The 24,689-nt window shown below is 36.8% G+C and overlaps 1 protein-coding gene across 1 annotated transcript; it reads left to right on the top strand.

The window, feature by feature from the left end:
- Positions 1-6,075: 6,075 nt before the first annotated feature.
- Positions 6,076-24,689, top strand: LOC121408415 (deleted in malignant brain tumors 1 protein-like). Its single transcript, XM_041599892.1, has 11 exons — positions 6,076-6,259; positions 6,927-7,247; positions 10,304-10,618; positions 11,124-11,435; positions 12,578-12,910; positions 18,478-18,798; positions 19,649-19,966; positions 20,419-20,736; positions 22,064-22,223; positions 22,929-23,080; positions 24,233-24,689. Exons 1-10 carry the CDS (start codon positions 6,178-6,180, stop codon positions 23,077-23,079), a joined length of 2,631 nt encoding a protein of 876 aa, XP_041455826.1. The 5' UTR covers positions 6,076-6,177; the 3' UTR covers position 23,080; positions 24,233-24,689.

Here is a 24,689-nt window from a genome sequence, read left to right on the forward strand (position 1 = left end):
TGGTGTTCATATTGTAGGCTGCTGAATGGATAGACGGAAGTAAAAGAAAAAAAAATATAAATAGGGCTGGGGGAAAAAGCCAAGTAAGAATAGTCAACATAAGGGGGTGGAAAGAATGAACCCCTCAAAAAGGTTTGGAAATCTGATTTTTTTTATACACAATGCCTATTTGACGTCATTCAAAAGATCATTTAATTCTCGTTAAAATGATACCATGCTTGTTATGATAATGCCATCACGAAAAGAGCAGGATTCAAAAGTGTATGAGGACTGAATTGAAAAGCTGCAAAACGAACAGAAATAGTCATGAAGGGTCAATACAGAATATGATTGTGAATTTTGTCTTATCATGCACGTTTGTTTGTTTGTTATGTGTTTGCTTGTGCAGAAGCGTGTTTGATTCTATGGTAATCTTGATATTAATGTGCAAGAAAACAAAAGAAACTCACTCATCACCACGGAAAAAATAAAAGTGACTTTCAATATTGTGTCATTGTGCATCTTTTGAATTTTGAATTGCCCCACATTTCAAGGCACTGCACCTCCATTCGAACCATAATCATATCATGTAGGGTATTATTTTAAAGAGCATTAAATGATTTATTCATTGATGTTAGTTACACATTGATATTTGATAAAACCGAGGAGGGATTATCGATCAAAGTCAGATTTCCAAAGTTTTTTTGAGGAGTTCAGAAAAACTCTCAGGTGACTATGGGCCTGTATTAAAAGCTGTAACTCTCATTGAGTGTTCTCAAATAAGATTAAATGGCATTTGAATAGGCTTAGGTTTTGAACTGCTTACATATCGAGCTGTCATTATTTTGCTTGATTTACATCTTGTTCATGACAAAAAGTGCTTAAAATGTAAGGTCTGAATATCCCAAATTTTCATCTCAAATTGCACGCTTGCATTTTGATAAATGATATAGGCCTACGTATAAATCAGCTGTTCTAAAATGTCCCCCTTTCAGTTCATTGTCAAAACTATATACCTCGAGATGAATACAATAAATATATTTTAAAAAATTCAGCTTGCATTATTGAGATACGTATCCTATTAGTAATTTTACAAACTGTCTTTAACATGTCGTTTTTATACGCCAGTATATATGTAATTTTTCAGTTCGTTAAAGGACAAGTCCTTTACCAACACAAAATTGGTTTGAATAAAAAAGAGAAAAATTCAACAAGCATAATATTGAAAATTTCATCAAAATCGGATGTAAAATAAGAAAGTTATGACGTTTTAAAATTTCGCTTCATTTCACAAAACAGTTATATGCACATCTCGGTCGGTATGCAAATGAGGAGACTGATGACATCACTCACTCACTATTTCTTTTGTATTTTATTATACGAAATATGAAATATTTTGATTTTCTCGACATTGTCATGTGAAATGAAGTTTCATTCCCCCTGAACACGTGGAATTCCATTATTTTAACATTTTGTGCTTCAGGCAAAGAGGTCCTAATCATCAAATTCGTAAAATTGAAATAATGTATAATTCAAACAATAAAAAACAAAATAAATAGTGAGTGAGTGACGTCATCGACTCTCTTATTTGGATGTAACTGGCTCGTTCATATAACTATTTTGTTAAAAATAAGCGAAACTTTGAAATGTCATAACTTTCTTATTTTACATCCGATTTTGATGAAATTTTCGGCATCGTGCTTTCTCTATTGATTCAAATCAACATTTTTCTAAGGTGGACTTGACCTTTAAAGATTTGAAAGCTTATTTTTTTATTCAACAATCCATTCTGGGTATAGGAGTTCGTTACAAATACATTGGAACACATTACATAAAAATATTTCTATAATAAATAATTCAACGAGCAATTCAATATTACATTTAAAAAGTAATATATGTATGTACAAAATAACATTGATGATGAACTAGAAGATGAGGATCTTTATTGTAATCATGAACAGGTTGCGTATCTCGTTATACAAAATAATGAAAACTCGAAGCGCGAGAAGGATAATTTGTGCATATTGACTCGGAAGACCCATATTATCCTGTTATGCTTAACGTAGTATACAGTGTACACAACATTTTTTTTATTAAAAGGGGGCATTGTTAGAATACATGCAATGTACGCAATTTTCGGTTGCAGAAAAGGGTGTATTCTCATTTAAAGAGTGATTTTATTTGTTGAAGAGTAAGCGACCGTGGAAAATTCTCTCAAGACACTATTTTATGTCACTTGAATTGAAGTTAGACATACAGAGCCATGTTATCACGGGAAAAAGTGGAGAAGGGACATTGTTTGCCATGTGGTGGCATTTTGCGGTGAGTTCAAATGCCATTTTGTTCTCATTGATCATACGAAATAGTATACCGAAGTGTGACGTCATCAATTGTAATTTTTTTTGCATATCAGCTTTTTTTGATACCATATTTTGGAAGAGCATGATGAAAAATTACTAACGGACCCGCGGACTATCAGACCCGTGGACTAACGGACCCGCGGACTATCGGACCTACGGACTATACGGATGTCTCCTGATGAAAACCCCCACAACCAAAATCTGGTGGAAATCGGTCAATGGGGCCGCAATATATTACCTCATGAATACATAATTAGCCCACTAAAGTCGATGTATTCGTGAGGTCATATCTTAGGCCCCCATGGACCAATTCCCACAAAATTTTGGTAGTGGATATTTTTCATCATGCTCTACCATAATATGGTATAAAAAATGCTGAAATGCTAAAAAAATGTTTTGTGACTTTATAACTTATGTACTCTATTTCAATCATATTATCACATCTAAATTCTAAAATGGTCGTTTACAAGATTTTCTGCGTACTTTGGCTCATGGTAGCGCTATATATATATATATATATATATATATATATAATATATATATATATATATATATATATATATATATATATATATATATATATTTGGATTGGGGTGAATTCAAGATGTTAAAATATTATAATTCACATACCGTTTAGAAAGTTGCCCTTCGCTGTTAACTAATTAAAGTAGACGGATAGTTTGATGTTTTCATAAATTTGCTGCTTTGTTTTTCAAATTAGTTATAGAATTAGATATAGGTCAAGCTTGGTATGGGAGGTGCTTACACTGAAATTGTTACAGCTGCATGAGATAACCAAAGCTGTTTTTCAAAAGATGATTTTCATGATAAATTCTGTCACCATTAAACGCTCAGAAACAAGGAATGTTCCTATAGTAATAACAGTAGAAATATACATTGCAACATTAATTTTGTTTATTCTGATGAGATAAATTTTCATCGAAAGAAATCAGTTCGCTACCTTTTCATGAGAAATCAACTTGTCGGTGACTTGTTTTACTAGTTTCTCTTATTTCCAACTTTCTTCTATCGTTGTGTGGTATCGATTTATCGATAATTAGTCTTATATGACTATTGTTGCCAATAATATTCTCTTTCTCTCTTTCAGTTCTAATTAAACATTTCTGAATTAAAATCTTAGTAACAGAACATTACACATAAAACAATATACCGCTTTCACTAGGCAAACCATGCCAAACGGGATCACATCACGAAAATAACAAAGTGGTTGTTGACCCAGGGCCTAGGATTACTCAGTACCAGTAAAACGTGGTAAGAGCGCTTAAATAGTCAAGTAAACTTTCCATGTATAAATATCGGTACCATGGTTTGCGTTGGAGAATTCCAAGGCTTATAAATATTAATTTTATTCTAAAAATATCGATTTCCACTTCTTTGATGATATCAGGGTCGGTTTGATACTTGATGCAACTTCAACTATCAAGTGTTACATCGGATATGATCAAGGCGCTCTTTACTTCATTGCAATCATCCGCTTTGATTATCTACTGGTAAGTGGTAAATTTGTCACTTCCGAAGAAGAATTCAAATGGGCGTAGGCTTGAAAAATAAATCATGATCAAAGTGGATTAAGGAGAAGTAAGTTCGGTCCTGGGAACTAGCAGAGTCGATCAGCTTCATTCGGACACTCGCAATGGTCAACATATATTTCACATGACACGCCTTTAACTCCTCAAACCAACTCCCAGTGGCCCTCACATTGCATGTACCCTCTAACTCATCTGACTTCAACAACAACAAAAACATCTCTTACTCTCTTAACCTTAAATCTGTACATCCCATACACATCCCTCTGCTGTCCATCTGACATAGTGGTATACCCCTATAATTCTTACCCCCCAAAATGGCAAGAAAAGAAAAAAAGTCATCACTCCCAAATAACGACATTTTGTGATTTTTTTAGGGGGGTCATTTTTTTCGGGATGCACCTGCATCTCCTACCTCCCCACTCTAAAAACAAATTATTCAAAATGACTAGTTAACAGGGTCAGCTGGGTGCAACTTTTATTCTAATCATACTTGATTATTTTCTAGTCGTATTTTAGTAGAACAGAGTTATTTCTGACTAGAACTAATGTCAGTAATATGACCATCAGTGATGTCATATCAGTTTCAACCAGCTGACTACTTGTCTAGTTAATCTGACTGATTTTTTTTTTAAACGCTCCCACCCCCCTCTCACCCTGGGTCCGCGCGACTGGACTAAGGGTTTTGATTTTACAGTAGGCCTATCAAACACAAGACCACAATTAAGTAGAAACTGCATGCAGGCTAAACAAGAGCACGAAAAACCATTTAGGTGCATGACTGCGATTTATATTTCTACCATCAGAGCATTGGTTACCAAACAACAGTTTTCTTTGCTTTTTCTAGTTTATCAGTGGCGTAACTACGGGGGAAGGGGGGGCATGAGCGCGCATTTTTCTTCAATATTCCTTTCTCATTTTAACTATTTCGAGACACATTATGTCTAGAGTTACAAAAGACGTTTCATATACACATAGAGTAATCACCAACTAATCAATCGAAATGAAGTTGAGATGACATGGAATTTCCCTGCCGAGTTAACGCTCTTTGATGATCATTGGATTCAAATTGCCATTTTGCATAATAAAATATCTCATTCTTGAACTCATACCAAATTGATACTCGAAAAGAAAAAAAAATGTGATATTGTATTGATGAATTGAATGAATTCAATGTATAACAACTTAAAACAAAATTACTATGTTTACATTATTTTTAATAACATGCATTCGAATGATTTATAGTTTGAAGTCGGTTTGTTTGGTATGACTGTGCGATAAGATGCCACAATCCCACGTCTCTTGGACGAAATCGACTCCACATACCGATCGTACGCCATTGGAAATAACGTGGTACCTTTGGTCGGTTTTGGGTCCTTGTGACTGAGGCCTGAATAATATTCCGGTTCCCTTCCATATAAAGTGCATGCACCTTTGTGTAACACCCTGCCTATTTTACTATCTGTGTTGCAATCAAGGAAACATGTAAGTAGATCACTACTTCCTCCTCTACCAGCATGACCAGCTTCCTAGGTCTCGGTTGATGGTGTCGAATGGAGATACAAATAAGTGTATCATTAGAAAGAGCATCCGTTTAGGAGGCGAGGGGCGCAACCCTACCCCTATCTCGACGGAATCTAATTATCTCCTTTAAGCCAATGATTATATTTACAATAATGAATTACTACGATGATGATGACAATGACGTCGGTGGTGGTGTCGACGAAGACGGCGACGAGGCCGACCATGAGGATGCTGCCAATACTAACGATGATGGTGATGTAGATGATGCTGATTATGGCGATAATAAGACAACTTTACCAACGCCATAATCATCATCATTATTATCATCAGAAGAAGGAGAAGAGGAAGAAAAAAAGAAAGTGAAGAACAAAGGTTAATGCTAAGGGGCACAAAGAAAAGAATAAAAACGTACAAGGGAGACAATGGTATGAATTTATGGAATATCAAACTAAAACAGCAAAGCTGAAAGTGATAAAAAGTATAGTGATGAGACAGAGAAAAAAAATATTGATATACCTAAAGATTTTGAAATCCCTGCCCTCTTTTTCCACGGCCATCCAATTCCATTTTTTCTGTACACTCACTCCTCTAAAAATTAAAGGCTGATGGATTTCGCCCCTTGTTTACAGGTTGCTTATTTGTCTGAATTAGATCACTTCAGGAAAAACAGGGTATAAACGTGGAGGGAAAGGGTGGTCGACATTCATTTTTGAAAAGTGCTGGTCGAAGAAACTTGCAGACATAGATACTTGTATTTTAAACAACCAATGTGGTCTTCCCGATCAAGAGAAATAATGTTGGTGTCTTGTTTAATAATATCTTTGATTTCAGCATTAGCAAATGCACAAGGTAAGTGATTTTATTTTCATAAATAATCTACTTTCAACTTCATCTGTGTCCCATAACACAAAGCTAAATGAACGAGGACTGTTTATGCAGAATGTCAAAATTTATCCAATGTGGCACACTGTTCCACAAAGGCCTACATCACATTTTGACTCGATTGATTATATTTTTTCATTACCTATTCAAACAAAAATTATAAACTGAAACAAAATATAATACAGAAATGAAAAAAGGAACCCAACGGAAAGCACAGCTGGCCGATGTGGGTTCCCTGGAATGAATAATATTGTTAAAATATAACTTTTCTTCAACGAAATTCAGATGATAATTAAAAACATTCAAAAGAAAAAATAAATACCAATTGGGCCTAACTCTTTATGCCTTTACTCAATATTGAGTATTTCAAATTTGACAAACTTCCGTTTAAAAAAAATGTGTAAAGAAAATCAGTTGGACAAGACCAAAAATTATCTAAAAACCAAGGACAATCTACAATGTAGGCCTATCTATATTTCTCAGCATACACATTTATGCCAAGTGACAAGCGCTTTGGGAAGAGGGGAATTTACAAAAAAAATTAAGAGGCATTAATGAAAAAAATAATGGAAAGGCTTTATATTTTAAAAGGTGATTTTGATGTTAATGGGGAAAAGTCGTTTTAATCTTCCAGAGAACAACATTAGGCTCGTTGGTGGGTCTATGATGAGTAGATTCGGTCGAGTCGAAGTGTTGCACAACGGAAAATGGGGTACCATCTGTGACAACGACTGGGATCTGCGGGACGCCAATGTAGTCTGCCGCTCCCTGGGGTTTGGTCAAGCTCTCCAAGCTGTGTCAGGTGCAGGATTCGGGCGAGGCAAAGGACCTGTGCTTTTCGATGGAGTAAACTGCTCAGGGGATGAAAAAGATATCTTCGAGTGCGACAATGCAGGAACCACCTCGTGCGGACATGATCAAGACGCAGGGGTTCGATGTGCACAATTTCCAGCATGTAAGAATATTTTTTTCGGGGGCGAGGTGGATAAGAGAAGAAAGAAGTTCGAAATTGACCACCTAAGAGTTTAAATTAATTTGTTTGATACGAAAAACATATAATAAAGTAGGAAATGACTGTATACTACTTTTCTTTCGGAAGGGTGTATGGTCTACGAAAAGGTGACCAGAATCTTTTTGCGGTTCACTTATGGGACACTTCCAAGTTATAATATGTATTGTGTATATTATTTAGAATTTAATCTCCGTGGTCGGGCTGCTGCCCCTATTTTCAGGTGACATAACAGAATATGTTTGAATAAAATGATCGAAAATAAGTTGACACAGATGTGAACATTTATCAAAACATATGATAGGAAAATAAGCCTAAAAAAATGAGAGGACAATATGATGGATGAACCAAAGTTTTAAAAAATTGCGAGCAAGCAAAGCAAACTAGCACAAAATATAATATTCAAAAAGTGTATAATTTAATTATTTACCTATCCTCTTATTTCCTTTTTTCCATTTCCCTCCTTGGTCTTATGGCCCCCTATAGCCCCCATCGAAAAGTCAGTGAAACTTTATCACGTTGTTAACATTACTTTCGCATAGCAAACGATATACTCATAATTACATATCATATATCCATACTGATGTGTTCTTAAACAACACAAAAAAACAGCTCTGCCTCGATACACCATACGTTCAGAATAGTTTACCAAATCATGGGGTCTTACCGCCATAGGGTGATTGATATGCCGGCAGACTACTCATTATCAGGATAAAATGGTGATTTTTTTTTCCATTAAGCCCTTCACACGCGTTTTTTATATAACTTTTTTATTGAGAGCGGTAGTTTTTTACGCTAAAAATCCGAATCGCTGGCGTATTGGAGAATTGGGGTCATTGGGGCCCCAGAAGGAAGAGGAATAGAAAAAGGGTGGAACAATTAGGATTTTATTTATTGAATATCGTGTAAAAATCTATCACAAAATTAGATTTATATTATTACTGGTTGGAATTTTTGATAGCTCGCAACTTATTGAAATTTTCACACATACACGACAAACTGTGCCCCCCTCAAAATGTTTGGCTCATTACATTTTTCACGAAATTATTTGAGATACCGATTACGGATATAGATACTTTGAATCAGTTAAAGTTAACGGGCAGACGTACGCATACACACGCCATGTTCATATCTACTGCTGATATATAACCCTGTCAATGATGTCGGTCATAATCCCACAAGGGCTGCATTAAAATCCACTTCAAAACACCTTTTCAGTAATTTACATTATAAATATCGATTCCGAAGTTAATTTCATTGAAAAGGGATTTGCAAATTATCTTTACAAACTCATGTTGGATTATGACATCGTAGGCATCCGGGGTTCATTCAGTACAGTCATGCCTTACTTTGGTGCAAATCAAAATTTACATCACTGCAAAGAATACCTACTGATCATCCAAGCGCAAAGACATAGCACTTTAATATGGTATCAAATTATTTGGGAGAAGATGCTCTTTGCTCTTTCCAGCCATATGTAATGATCATGCGTTCATGACATTTTTTTATTATTATTACACTCTAAAAAATGAAGTGCTAATTCAGCTCTTAAAGAGCGTGTATAGTGAATGCACTTCGGAGTGCTGATTTGCCTAATTCAAATTTGAACGAGAAAACTCAGCACTCCGAAGTGCAGTCACTATACACGCTCTTTAAGAGCTGAATTAGCACTTCATTTTTAGAGTGTAAATTAGGGATTTGTGAGGTGTCAGGGGTTTTTACTCACACGGTAATATAGGTTCCACGAAATATTCCAAAATCATTAAAATTTAAATAATATCCATCGTCACTTTCACTATTTTCACTAATTTTATCGGGTTTTTTTTTACATAGCGTAAAACTTCTCACATGTATGTGTTTAAAATCGTGAAACACAGGACAACAAATCGATGACCCACCGGGGCGGGCAGGGTTGTATGAGGATTCGGGACAAATTGGTGAAATATAACACTGTCCCCTGAAATCCAAGATGCATGGTTACCCGTTTCATAAAACTTGTTGCAATAACACATTTACAATAGCAGTTATAAGCCACTGAAATCCTTCGTTCTGATTGGCTGATACTAAATTTGTTATAGAAATATTGCATTTGTTATCATAACAAGTCTTTATGAAACGAATCCCTGGTCTACGTTTATTCTTATCGGATGGCTTTCAAATTCAACTGAATAGACTTGAATACAGTAGCAACTAGCAAGTAGTAGATATTATGAATTATATACAAAGGCTTAATCAAATGGACAAGTAATAGACATGGACCATCTGCATGTCTTAACAAACATTTTTATTAATAGGTTATATTTCATCTGCAAAAGGTCAGGTTCTTCGTCTTTAAAGGTCAAGGCCACCTCAGAAAAATGTTGATTTGAATCAATAGAGAAAAATCAGACAAGCACAATGCTGAAAATTTCATCAAAATCGGATTTAAAATAAAGTTATGACATTTCAAAGTTTCGCTTATTTTCAACAAAATAGTTATATGAACGAGCCAGTTACATCCAAATGAGAGAGTCGATGATGTCACTCACTCACTATTTATTTTGTTTTTTATTGTTTGAATTATACAATATTTCAATTTTTACGAATTTGACGATTAGGACCTCCTTGCCTGAAGCACAAAATGTTAAACTAATGGAATTCCACGTGTTCAGGGCAAAATAAAACTGTTTCACAGGACAATGAGGAGAAAATTAGAATATTTCATATAATAAAATACAAAAGAAATAGTGAGTGAGTGATGTCATCAACTCTCTCATTTGGATGTAACTGGCTCGTTCATATAACTATTTTGTTGAAAATAAGCGAAACTTTAAAATGCCATAACTTTCTTATTTTACATCCGATTTTGATGAAATTTTCAGTGTTATGCTTGTTGAATTGTTCTCTTTTTATTCAAATCAAGTTTTTGTTGGGGTGGACTTGTCCTTTAATAAAGGTGAGCCGACTTCAGAGTGTATCAATAAAACGTTTCTAATATTTTACTGCCTTTCGTCAAATTCCAGCAAACATCCGGTTAGTGAACGGCTCGAATCCTACCGAAGGCCGGGTCGAGGTACTTGTCAACGGTACATGGGGTACGGTCTGCCATTCGTATTGGGAGGATACTGATGCTGAGGTGGCGTGTCAGAGCCTGGGATTCCCTAAAATCGGTGTTGCTACCATCCGAGCGAACTTTGGAGAGGGCACAGGACCAATCTGGATGGCTTTTACTCGATGTACAGGAGACGAAGAGAATCTCCTGGACTGTAGACATACTGCCCCGGCACCGGCGTTTTGCGACCACAGCTCGGATGCAGGGGTACAATGTGATCCAGCATGTAAGACACTTGTAACATAATCATTACCGATATCATTTTGCGGTATTCTGCATGGGATGATTCTGATTAAGGTGCTAGAGCACCGTCTTGCAACCGGTCGATCATGAAAAATAAATCAAATATGTGATTAAAACAAGATTATAGAAAAGTGTGCATTACAAATTTATGTGTTTGGGGGCACCAAGGGTGTCATTAGAATGATTCTCTCCCTAATACCTTTGCTTGTCAAAACTTTCGAGGTAAAATTCGAAACGTGGTCACTTTTTATCGTCAGAAATTTTTGAAGAAAAATTGGGCCCGTTTTGGACTACGCTTCATGGTCAATCGTACATCCATTTTTACAAAATATCTTTTACCCAACCAACATGCATGTTCCCATTCTACCCAATATTGGGTAAACCCTTTTTAGAGTGTAGTGTCCTGAGAATCATGACGAAAAAATTGTTCTTATTATTCATCACTTTCATACATTTCTTACTCCTTATCAATAACACAACTCCCGCAGCAACACTTCGTCTGGTTGGAGGTTCATCCAGGTTTGAAGGCCGAGTTGAGATGCACTACAACGGCAAATGGGGATCAGTTTGCAGCGATCGATTTAATCGCGATGAAGCCACTATCGTGTGTCGAACACTCGGTTTGGGTTACCCTAGCCATGTTTTCTACGACAACGAATTCGGTGAAAGTAACTTGACCAACGTGTATAAATTCAACTGCGACGGCTGGCGATCAAGCATTTTCCGTTGCGGAGAAATCACTACCCACGATTGTCGTTACGGACGAAACGTTGGTCTCCGCTGCCATGAAGGAATTTTCGGTAAATCAAAAGATATCAAAGAAAAGTGTGTCCTCCTCCAGTCTTGGTGTGAAGAATGATCAGTATGTTCACCAATGCTGCCGGATGTTCTGGCCACACAAAGAGTTGGGATCTAAAGTAATTGTTTCATGCCTTTACACTCAATGGTTCGATCCTCCTAAGCGTTATCTGCAATGCACCTGGGCCAGTTGCAGAAAGAGTTGCGTTTGAACGCAACCAAAAAATAATGAAGCGCAAATGCTCAATATGTGCTTCTGATTGGATGAATATCACGTTGCGTTTGTTTATGAAGTTTCGTTTGATCGCAACCATTTCTGCAACGGGCCCCTGAACATTCAGACATCACACTGATTATCATCCAAATAAATTATTTAAAAAATGATTGGTTAATATTTGGTGGATACCACCGCGTTACATTTGCGTTTTTGTTTTCATGTGGTGGGGTAAGAATTAGTAATATGTTCAAAATGTTTATGTAGGTGGATTGGAATTGAGTTTGCATTTGTAAAGTTACCGAATATTAGGTATTACAACAGGGCCTGGGAATGTTTTTTTTAAATGGCAGTGCAGATGTAAATTTGATAAGCAAAATAAAGTTTTCATTACAAAATCAAGGTTATTTCTGTCTGGAGATATTTGACAAGCTAAAAAAAAGTATGCACCACAAAATATTGGTCATTTTGCTAACATTTCTCCATTCTTTAACACCTACCAGAATTCACGGGATGCTGCTTGTGGAAAATAATAAACGCAGCACGCCAAGGAAAATCTTGGGGTGCTTCAGTGCTTCAGCACCCCCGCTTCCTAGGACCATGTAATAGAATATGTCAACCGACAGAATAGAAGACAGTTAATGCTGCCGCAACATTCTAAATGTTTAATGGACAGCATGAACTAACGTTGGTAAAGAATTGCAAGTTTTGGAAATTGGTTTGTAACTGGTCAGGTGATGAGGTAGGATAATCTCTACTTAGTTAAGTACGTTTTCCAAGCAGAAAAGTCTTTCTCGTGTATTGTGCTATACTTAGATAATCAATTATTTTTAAGCTAAGTGTATTTCACAGGCTCATTGTATTTTATGGGGGGTTCAACATTGCGCTTGATTTTTGCTTCTTTGATGTGTCATATTGTTTTTTCTACAGCACCTACACGTCTTCGAGGAGGTCCTTCGAATTCACGACAGGAAGGTCGCGTCGAAGTCCTTTACAACGGCCAATGGGGAACCGTCTGTGATCGTGATTGGACTCTCTTCAAACGACCTTCCAGTATAGTTTGTAATTCTATAGGATTAGGCTATGCTGAAGAAGCAGTCAGCGGCGGCCGCTATGAGACGAGTCCGGGACGTATGGTTCTGGATGACGTGTTCTGTTACGGTGGCGAACCTGATGTCACACAGTGCGACAGTCGCGGTTTTGGGGTCGGTTATTGTTTGCTTCAGGCAGAAGCAGGGGTGAAATGTATACGAAGTCCACAAGGCAAGAATCCTTTATCATGTTAAAGTTTTTTTTTAATGAGAAATTCACGTTTGTAAACTCGACAGTATTTCTTACGAAAACAAACGAGAAAACAGAAACAACGATGTGGGAGTGGGATGAACAACATATATCTTTCAGCTTGGAAAAAATGTTATGCCCTGTTATAAGACAACTATTACAGCGTCAAGGAATAAAGCTGTTGTTATTGGCTTAAAAGGCCAATGCTTTCAAAAATTTGTTTCACTTCAATTATTGGCATTCTTTTCGCAATTGGTTCTTGGCATCATGCTTGGTTTATTCCCCTTGCTCTTTCGTTTTGATATACTAGGGATTTTTGGCAAGCGCGACGCAGAATGAATTCAGGAACACGGTGTAAATGTATTCAGAAATGCCCTTCAAATAACAACAGTTTCGTCGCATATGAGTTTCTGAGCTAACCCCAAAAATGCACATATGTCGTTTGTCCAGAGTCCCGGAGGAAACTGCTTTTTTAAGGCACCAATTTTCGACAAAGACTTCTTGATTGCTCTATCTCATAAAAGGCATTTGACAACCTTTTTTACGTTCTTGAAAGTTTTCTACGTAGCGGTGCAAAAGAAATCACTAGTGCCGTTTACGAGGCTTATGCGCCGTTACGCATGACCTAACTATGGAAGCTTAAAGGTGCCACCCAGATGTTCAGATAATTATCTTGTTATGTCTACATTCCTTAGAAAAAATGACGAGATGACGAGATCTCGGATCTTATCATGTCTACATTATGTGGGAGAAATGATGAGATGACAATATCTTGGATCTCATCACATCTACATCCTGTGGTAGAGATGATCAGATGACAAGATCTTGGATCTCTTTATGTCTACATCCTGTGAGAGAGATGATCAGATGGCAAGATCTTGGATCTCGTCATATCTCCATCCTGTGGAGAAGATGATCAGATGACAAGATCTTGGATCCATGATCATGTCATCTGATCATCTCTTCTAAAAAGACATGATGAGATTCTCTGATCATCTCTCCCATGGGATGTAGACATGATGATATTCAAGATCTTGTCATCTGATCATCTCTCCCATGGGATGTAGACATGATGAGATCCAAGATCTTGTCATCTGATCATCTCTCCCATGGGATGTAGACATGATGAGATCCAAGATCTTGTCATCTGATCATCTCTCCCATGGGATGTAGACATGATGAGATTCAAGATCTTGTCATCTGATCATCTCTCCCATGGGATATAGACATGATGAGATTCAAGATCTTGTCATCTGATCATCTCTCCCATGGGATATAGACATGATGAGATTCAAGATCTTGTCATCTGATCATCTCTCCCATGGGATATAGACATGATGAGATTCAAGATCTTGTCATCTGATCATCTCTCCCATGAGATGTAGACATGATGAGATTCAAGATCTTGTCATCTGATCATCTCTCCCATGGGATGTAGAAATGATGAGATCCAAGATCTTGTCATCTGATCATCTCTCCCATGAGATGTAGACATGATGACATGGGTGTCGATCACGGGGGGGGGGGATGAGGGGATATATCCCCCCCTAATATTTCAAGTGGGGGATGGCCTGTATTATCATCCCCCCCCCCAATAATTTAGGGTTAAAAAATTATAATAATGATGATGAAAAAATGAAAAGATTGATCATGATGATTATAGTACGCCATCAATCAGTTTGTTTCCCTCGCAATTTGTGTATATTGTTTTCCAGGACTTTTAAACAGATGGGTGGAGGTTCAAGATGAAAAAGAATGAAATGTTTATTTATATATTTTTAACACATGGCATAAAAGGACCCCAACGAAAAACAACTTTTGTTGATAGGGTGTTCCATCCCACCGGTGGTGAGTAAATTAATTTCAATTAATCAATTAATTCAAAAGGGTGGAAAAATAAACGGGAGTGAAATGGTGGCAAGATAAATCGTCTAAGGAATGACGGTTAGCGCGATGGTGCACGAGAAGCCACGCAGTTTGTAATTTGTGCTAGTCTTAATTGGTCCGAATCTGCATTTTATCATCATGCATTAAGAAGAAAAAAGATATTGCCAGTCGGGTTGTATACACAGAGGCGTCGATCCTCAATAATTCCGCATGTGCAACTAAAAAATAAGATTGTAATGCTACACTTAAATCAGCAAGCGAGATTGAGATACCAACTCGATTTTGATTTAAAATCGTGCTCAAAATGTCTGCTTTTCAGATTGGAATATAAAGCTTTTCAGTTCGCGCTCGCATCATTTCTGTACCAAAACCCCATACTTTTCATGATTAAATAGGTGAATAGAATGTCCCGTTTTCAGTTCTAAACCTCAAAAGAACTCCCGCTTCGATTTACAATAATCTTTTGTTGGATATATATCTTGTTCTTTATCAAAAGCGTCCAATAATCTGTCTTTTTTTTTCCAGATCGAAATATCAAAATTTTCAGCTCGCGCTTTGCGCTCGCATCTATTGTTCTTCTAGATAACCATCTTAATCATTGATACCAAAATGATTAGAATATCAAGCTTTCAGGTCAAAATATGAAGAAATTTCAGTTCGTTCTCTAGTGAGTTACTACAAAGAAACCTAAACTTCCTGTTTTCATGTCATACTAACAAATTTCAGCTCGCGCTTCGCGCTCGCATTGTTGGTAAGGGTGAGAAATGTGTCTCTTTCTAATGAGTCACATATATATATATACTAGATATATATATGCCTATGTGTGGGTGGGTGAGTTTCTTCGTTTTGTGTGATAGAGCGCCTTTAGAACGTTGATTCATGATTTTGCCCCCCCCCCCATCTGAAAAATGGATCGACGCCCTTGTGTATACATCATGCTCAATAAACAGATCACTACATGGTCCAGACAATTTTTGTCATTTTTTTTCTTTCGCATGAATTTAGAATAGGCTCACTTGTAACACAATTTGAAATATATAAGTAAAGTACACTACAACGATGAAGGAATTTCCAAGAACACCATGCATATCAACCACTCCCAAATGTCCTTATTTGTGATTTTAGTGGGGGTAATGTTGAAAGATCCCCATCCACAAAAAATTTGTGTCAATTATCCCCCCAACCAAGAATACCGATCGACACCCATGCATGATGAGATTCAAGATCTTGTCATCTGATCATCTCTCCCATGGCATGTAGAAATGATGAGATCCAAGATCTTGTCATCTGATCATCTCTCCCATGGGATGTAGACATGATGAGTTTCAAGATCTTGTAATCTTTTCAGTTCAGTTCAGTTCATTTATTTTCATAATCTCAATAAAAAACATCAAATACAATCAAAATTTACAAAACAAGTACAAACGAGAATATTCAAAATTTAAACAATAGCATGAACATAATAATTGAGAGTATGATGGAACTAGCAAAGGCCAAGGGCCTATCACGGGCTAGTCCCCGAAAGGATATCAGTAAAATTATTGAGTTACATATGTATGAATTAAAATATTTTAAAGGAAATAGCAAAACAAAACAGACAAACGAACAAACAAGTAATTCGATATTTTTGAGTTGGTTAAAAAAAAATCATTTAAGTGCATTGTTTTGTGATCGAGAGAAAAGGTACATTTTATAATTACGTTTGAAAGACGATAAAGTGGGCATATTTTTTATATCATTTGGTATGTCATTCCAACATTTCGCTCCTACAAAAGATATAGTTGTACGAGAAAATTGATATTTGTATAACGGCAAGCGTAAATGGCTACTGGTCCTTGTATCATAAAAATGGAAAAAACTGTTAAGCCTAAAAGATTCATTAAAATTTGAAGGCAAGATGTTTTTAAAATATGAGAACATGAATATAGCAACCTGTAGTTCATACAATTCAGTGATCTTAAGAATCCTTAGATCTTTAAAAAGATTAGCAGTGTGCGAAAATGCATTTTCGTTGCTAATGATACGGACTGCACGTTTTTGTAATTTTAAAACACGATCCAATAGGTAATCGGCACAGTGTCCCCACACAATACAGGATATATGGCAAGATCATTGAATAATACAAAGTTAATAAGACTTGTTTGGGTACTACATTCTTAAGACGATTCATTGCACCAATACTTTTGGAAATTTTGGAACAAATATCATTAACGTGTATACTCCAACTTAGATTTTCATCTATATAGACACCCAAGAACTTGGTATTGGTTGTTCGCTGAATTTCATAATTATTTATACATATTTTAATATTTTCGTCATCTATATTCTTATTTTTGGGTTTAAAGATCATATAAAATGTTTTATTCAGATTAAGTACAAGCTTGTTTGCTGTGAACCATTCATGAATAGACTTAAGTTCAAGATTCAAAGTAGAGATCATTTCTATGATATTATTACCAGAGATAAATAAATTTGTGTCGTCTGCAAACAAGATAGAAAAAAGTCGTTGACTGACATATTGAAGATCATTGATAAATAAAAGGAAAAGTAGCGGACCCAATACCGATCCCTGTGGTACTCCTACATCTATGGTACACATTTTCGAATTATAATTGTTTAAAGATACATATTGTTTTCGGTAGCTCAAATAACTATCGAACCATTTCAAAACTGTTCCACGGATACCATAATGATATAATTTTTTTAACAATATTTCATGATTAATACAGTCAAACGCTTTGGAAATATCCAAAAAAAGTCCAATTAGAAATTCTCTATGCTCAAAAGCTTTTGAAATTCTATTAGTAAATTGAAGAAGTGCCATGTATGTTGAATAGCCTTCTCTAAAACCAAACTGTCGAGAGTAGAGAATTTCGTTGGTTGTAATAAAAGAAATCAGTCTCTTGTACACCAGTTTTTCAAATAACTTTGCAAAAACAGATAATAAAGAAATGGGTCTATAATTTTCAAAACAAGACCTCTCACCCTTTTTGTGAATTGGAACAACTTTAGCAATTTTTAGTCTATTTGGGAATACGCCCTCTTCCAAAGACCTATTAAAGATATTACCTAGAGGCTTTAAGACAAAATTAATTGATCGTTTAAAAACTTTAACAGTAATAGCATCTTGACCTGGGCTTTTATTTTCTTTAAAAGTGGACACAATATCTAAAATCTCTTTTCCTGTTATTGGTTTAAAGAACATTGTATGGCTGTTTTTGTTACCTAAAAATCACAAAAGTTTTTGTTACTACTAGGGGCATTATTGATAACATTACGTCCAATCTTATCATCTCTCCCATGGGATGTAGACATGATGAGATCCAAGATCTTGTCATCTGATCATCTCTCCCATGGGATGTAGACATGATGAGATCCAAGATCTTGTTATCTGATCATCTCTACCACAGGATGCAGACATGACGAGATCCAAGATCGTGTCATCTGATCATCTCTCCCACAGGATGTAGACATGACGAGACCCAAGATCTTGTCATATGATCATCTCACCCATGGGATGTAGACATGACGAGACCCAAGATCTTGTCATATGATCATCTCTCCCACGGGATGTAGACATGACGAGATGATTATCTGAACATCTGGGTGGCACTTTTAAGCTTCCATACCTAACCATTTCTCGTACATATATTTTATTTCAGCATCGATCCGCCTAACCGGTGGCGAATCGATCTACGAGGGCCGAGTTGAGGTTCTATACCGGTCTCAATGGGCGAGTGTCTGCGATGATGGCTGGGATCTGACTGCTGCCAACGTAGCGTGTCAAACTCTAGGATACGGTCCTGCACTTGAAGCTATCTCTTATGCCGGCTTCGGTCAGGGGAGCTTTGCAATTGCTTTGGATGAGTTGAACTGCACTGGGGATGAAGATAGCCTCTTTCAGTGCAAGAATCTTGGGATCGGTGTCCATGATTGCGAACATGGAGAAGACGCAGGAGTCCGTTGCTCCCCTCCCTTATCAGGTAATCGGTCATTTTCATTTCACTTAATCTATTTGGTGACACGTGTCACACGAGATAAGCTCTTGCCACATTTGTTCTGGTCTTGATATCTCAGAGGGCATAGGGTTAGAGTTACGATTCAGGGGCCGCGAAAACGGGGAGGGGCTTCAGCCCCCCCCCCCTCCCCCCACTGTTTTCCAAAACCATGTACAAAAACGTAAAAATTATCATATGATTGTGATTTTTTGCATGGTCAGCCCCCCCCCACCACTTTTGGCTCAGCCCCCACCTTGAAAACCTTACCGTGGTCACTGCGATTGCAATCGAGTTTTTGGTTCATGATAATGTAAAGAATGAGATTAGCCAGTTTTGGAGGTTAGGTTGTTTGGCTTAAAATGCAGATTTTCCACGAGATAAAATTATTGTCGGAGCAAATATCATGTAACCAATTGTTTAGAGGATGACGTGGAGGTTGCAATGAATCTAATCCTTATACATGTATAATCGATTCTTCATTTATATTCAGTTAATATCCCGTTATTGTGGGTGTGATAGGCGTATTCAAAAACAAAACTCCACACCACCAGTGTTTACAGGGCAATATTTGAACAATATTAAGTGTTATGTTCAAATTCCATGGTCATGATGGTCTAATGCAATGATAATTGCTATATCTGTAGGAACCAGGATAGGAATTTGTACAGTAGAAATAATAATGATAATAACAATAAAGATAGAAAGTTCTCTCCATGCGTTTTTCAATGTAAGGCATAAATATTAACATAGTATAAAACAAAATTGCTTGCACGGCGTTGTCTTAAGTTGGTTCATGATTGGTTTGCTCCAATATATATACACCGTGTTTCCTCAGGATCAGTACGTGTCGTCAATGGCCCCTCGAGGGAGGAAGGTCGGGTCGAAGTCTTCTACGACGGAGAGTGGGGAAGCGTTTGTGATGATTTCTGGGATGACACAGATGCCAGTGTAGTTTGTCGAATGCTTGGACTAGGTGACTCCGGAACTGCCGTCGGTTGTGCTATCTACGGAGAAGGTTCAGGTGATATCATTCTTGACAACGTCCGATGTTTGGGAAATGAAACAGATCTCTACTCCTGTCCAAGTAATCTTCCATTGCATCACGATTGCGCACACTCAGAAGATGCGGGAGTACGATGCAGTAACTCACGAAGTAAGTAAAGCCTTAGGCGATACTGATCGGTTCTTTCCTTCATTGTTCAAACTGAAATGTTTATTTACCCCCGAATCAATTAAAATGAATAGTAATATGCGACTAAAAGATAAAATAAGCTCGAGAAATATATAGGGAAATAATCCATAAAGATTAAACTAAATTGTATGGATGTATACAGGCCCCATACATTTTAATTTCTCAGACAATAATTTTGTTTCATTTAAAAAAAATCTACACAATGTTTTGAAGACTAGCGCTTCGAATTGCTATTGGAGTAAACGTGATTTCCTCTGACTGATGTGAATCTATATCATTGCATCGCTTGATGCATTTTGACAAACACAGTTTTCCTGTTGCTCGAGTATTATAAAAAACAAACAAATTTCAGATACTTACGATACTGCAAGGAGAACGTCACATTATGTTAAAATGTAAAAAAATTTGCACAGGTATTCGTGTAGTTGACGGACCATCAAACAGCGAGGGACGAGTCGAAGTCTTCTATAACGGCACTTGGGGAACCGTTTGTGATAATCAATTTGATATGAACGCCGCCTACGTCGCGTGTCGTTCTCTTGGTTACAACTACGCCCTGGAGGTAATCAGCCAGGCTGGGTATGGAATGGGAACAGGACCTGTCATTCTTGCTGATGTAAGATGTTATGGACCCGAGGAGAACCTTTTCCAGTGCCAGAATATTGGTCCAATGAACGCCTATTGTAAACACCATGAAGATGTCGGTGTTAGTTGTTCCCGGAGCACATCAAGTAAGTTCTTCTTAATAGCGTGTTTTCGCACTCACTACACAGACACCTTCTACAACGCACCAATTCCTTTGAAAATGCAAGTCAAATCACAATGGACAGTTGATAGGTCTTTGTCAAAAGTTGGTGGACCGGGACAGCAGATCGTTGCAAGATTGCGACGGGACGAAAAATTGCAAATGTCATTTGTCCCGAGCCCGGGACGACATTGCTCTTCTGATTCACCGATTTATCATTGAAGGGCTTTTGACAAAAGATTCTCTGCGTATAGAAAGTGTCTGTGTAGTGATTCCGAAAATATCATGTTTACCGAACAAATAAAAATTTGACGTCTAGCTTGAAAGTTGCTAATGTTTCATGTTTCCATTCAGAGTAGATTTTGATTTACCTCTTCTATTTTGTTTTTGGAATATCACACACTCATTTGTTTCTTCAAAATTAATGTTTGAAGAGTATTAGATTATTTCCTCCCCAAGAATGAAATTTCCATAAATTGCTCCCATTTCATATATACAGATTGTGTTATAGTACACTCTTCTTTAATCGAATGTATTAAACTCTAACTTCGTTAAACTCCCATTCCACAGATAGCATGACCTCTGAAAGACCACTGTAAGGCCATGAAACGTGCTTTAGCTTTCAAAGGACTTTCAATTAACTTTCAAAGATCTCCGAGGTCTTTCATAAATCCTGATTGATCTTTCAGTGATCTTCGTGGTCTCCATGATCTCCAGAAACGTTTGAAACGGACAGTCTTTCAGCGGTCTTTCAGGACAATGGTCATTTGATGGCCTTTCAGCAGTTTTTCAGTGATCTCTTGAAAAACTTTCAAATTTCTTATTAGTCTTTCCATGATCCATGATCTTCGACAGCTTCTTAAGTTTTTTTCAGAGATCACTGAAAGACTCAAAAGATCATTGAAAGATCACTGAAAGACCAGGAAAAGTCCATGGAAAGAATTCTGAAAAAACACTTGCTGCATTAAAGATCTCTGAAAAACAAATATCTCTATGGGACTAGTCAAAGCCACGTAAGGTAAGAAGTATTGATCACTTTTTCGGAGTTCTTTGATTCAGAAGGGCCTTCTGGAGCAATTCCACAGAGATGAAAAATAAGTGATCTTGGAGGCTGCTGTAAGACCTTGTCAATTTTTGGTCTTTCAAAGCTCGCCCCTCTGTGGAATACGGGGCCTTATGCAAGAAAAACAAATATAAAGGCCAATGAATAAGTAAGTAGGCATATTTATTTTGTAACAGTATTAGCCTATAGAATGGCGCAAAATATATCAGAAAATAGCTCGTTGTCGATTTATTGTTCTTTTTGTTTGTAGCACCAATCCGTCTTGTTAACGGCCCAAATGATAGATCTGGACGAGTGGAGATATTTTTTAAACAACAATGGGGGACTATTTGTCACGACGGCTGGGACAATGCTGATGCCGCCGTGGTGTGTCGAAGTCTTGGTCTTGGTAACGAGGGATACGCTCGAACGTAAGGAGTTATTATTCACCGTTAGTCAATTGGATGTTGGGACAAAATATAATTGGTGGAGTAATCCAAGCAATGGCGTAAATCCGGTCCCAGTAGTTATACCTTGGACACATTTACTATACGGCGGCCGTACGGCGAGTCGAAATCAGCCGTTTTAACATTTGTTTGTACTAGCCACATATTGATGGTTATAGAAAAATGAACAAAGCGGTTGTTTTCGACTCGCCGTACGTCGTGAAGGGAAGCGAAGCGAGGAGATTTGCCCTTTAAAGTCTCTACAAAAGTCAAGTTTTGATGCATTCACAGTCAAGAGAGAGGAGGGAGGGGGTGGGCGAAAAATCCTGTAGATAAATATTTTTTTCTTTACTTTTATATCTTTAATTTGTTTCCATTATTATTTTCTCTGTTTCTCTTTTTAGTCCCACTCCCCTTGTACCGCCTTAGGCGCTTGATCTCTATCGATTCACTCTTTAATGAAATGTTAAATCAACAAGTTGGAGATGTGACAACCTTTCCTAAATGTTGTTTTTGTTTTGTTTTGACCCAACGCTTAACTTGTTGGATTCAGCTTTTATGCAAGGTGATATAGTATTTGGAAAAAAATGTCACTCCTCCAAATATTCAATATTGTTGATTCAATTGCCTTCATTTAGTAGCTATCACCAATATGTCGTTTTTATTTCTCTCCGAATACTTTAAATTCAGGTATGCTGCTTTTGGTGAGGGTACTGGTGACGTCATCCTTGCCAATCTCCGTTGTACCGGAGAGGAGACAGACCTCATGGCCTGTCCAAGCACAGGTCCCCTCAACAACAGATGTCTACACTTCCAAGATGCAGGAGTCGTTTGTCCATGAGGTAGCTTTGGTATTAATCAATCACAAAGTATTGAATAGCAAATAGAGACTAACAGTGTATCATCAAATTTTCAGGCCACTTCCATGCTCTGGAATAGTTTTTGTATGAAAAGGAACAAAACACGCAAATGTCTGACTAAACCAAATACATTTTTCTTAGCCAAACTGCAATTTTATTCCTGTAAAACATAATTCTATTTCATATCCTCCGCATCATAACTATTTTAGTTTACACTGTGATGTATATAATGAATTGACATAGGGATACACGTATTTTAGGGGATGATTGAAATCAAATGAAATGGGTTCTGCACATTTAAACCTTATCCTGTGTAATTATGCGGTGTTGCAGAAGGCCTTTAAAAATCATCTCCTCTTCGCATCTAAGATACTTGGTAAAAAATCTGAATGTTAATTCATTACTTTTTCTTTTTTTATTGAACATTTGTAATTTGATTTTGATTTATTGTTTTCTTCTGCATCCATAACATTCGTATAATACATTTTTCATAACATAATAACACATAATATGTTAGCATGTTTGGCATGAATCATAAATAAAGAGTACTATAAAGATAATTCCAGAAAAAAATGATTAGCTATATGATATTCACAATTTGCAGGAGAAGGATTGTCATCATAAGCAGATTGCTTGAAAAAAATGACAATCCCAATCTTATACTAATTAGAATTAATTAATACATTTATAAAGCAGAATGGGCATATATTTTCAAATACGAGACATGAATTCATGCAATATTATAGTATGAAGATGAAGATGATAAAGCTGAGGGTGACGGTGATATGATGATGATGGTGGTCATGATGAAGATATTGGTAATGACTAAATCGAAGGAGGAATAAATTCACGATAAAAAGGATACGACACAGAAATTTTACTTCAAATATTCTGATAATAACATAGATTTAACGTTTGCCTTAAATGAGTGAAGAGACGAAGATTGTTTTACAATTACTACACCGATGTTTTACAATTACAATTACCGATTGTTTTACAATTACTACACCGATGTCCTCTTTGAGGACATCGGTGAAGTAATTAAAAAGTGACCTGCAGATAGCCATTAAAACTTGGCACTGTGTTATTTACGTTTTAATGACATATTTTTTTATATTTTTATTTCTATTCCAGAGAACGAGATGGAAGCATTCAAACCTGTGCATTGCTAGCAGATGACGTTTCAATATTGATGCTTAAATCATTTTCCTTCTTATTCTCATACACTGCGAAAACTGTAGTGTATGCCCATATACCGAAGTCGGGTTTGACTCAGACCATGGTCTAACTCTGTGCTAAAATTATGGGAAGCCAAAAATAATTGTACGTCACTTAGGTTAACTGTATACTTTCCTAATTCTTCAATGGTATGAAGATAATCATCTTATACTTCCCAGAGCAGATTTAATAGTATTTATGAACTGATACATTAAAACTCTATATTGTTAGAGAATTATGTCAAATCAGCTATCCATAATTAAACCACCACTTAGACCAAAGTTGACATTAAATCCGATTTCAGAATATGGGCCATAGTGTTTACAGTACGGGGGGGGGCACTTACATTGACGAGTGGATACCATGCGCGACC

Source organism: Lytechinus variegatus, chromosome 2 (genome assembly GCF_018143015.1).
Source record: "Lytechinus variegatus isolate NC3 chromosome 2, Lvar_3.0, whole genome shotgun sequence".
Classification (NCBI taxonomy): Eukaryota; Metazoa; Echinodermata; class Echinoidea; order Temnopleuroida; family Toxopneustidae; genus Lytechinus; species Lytechinus variegatus.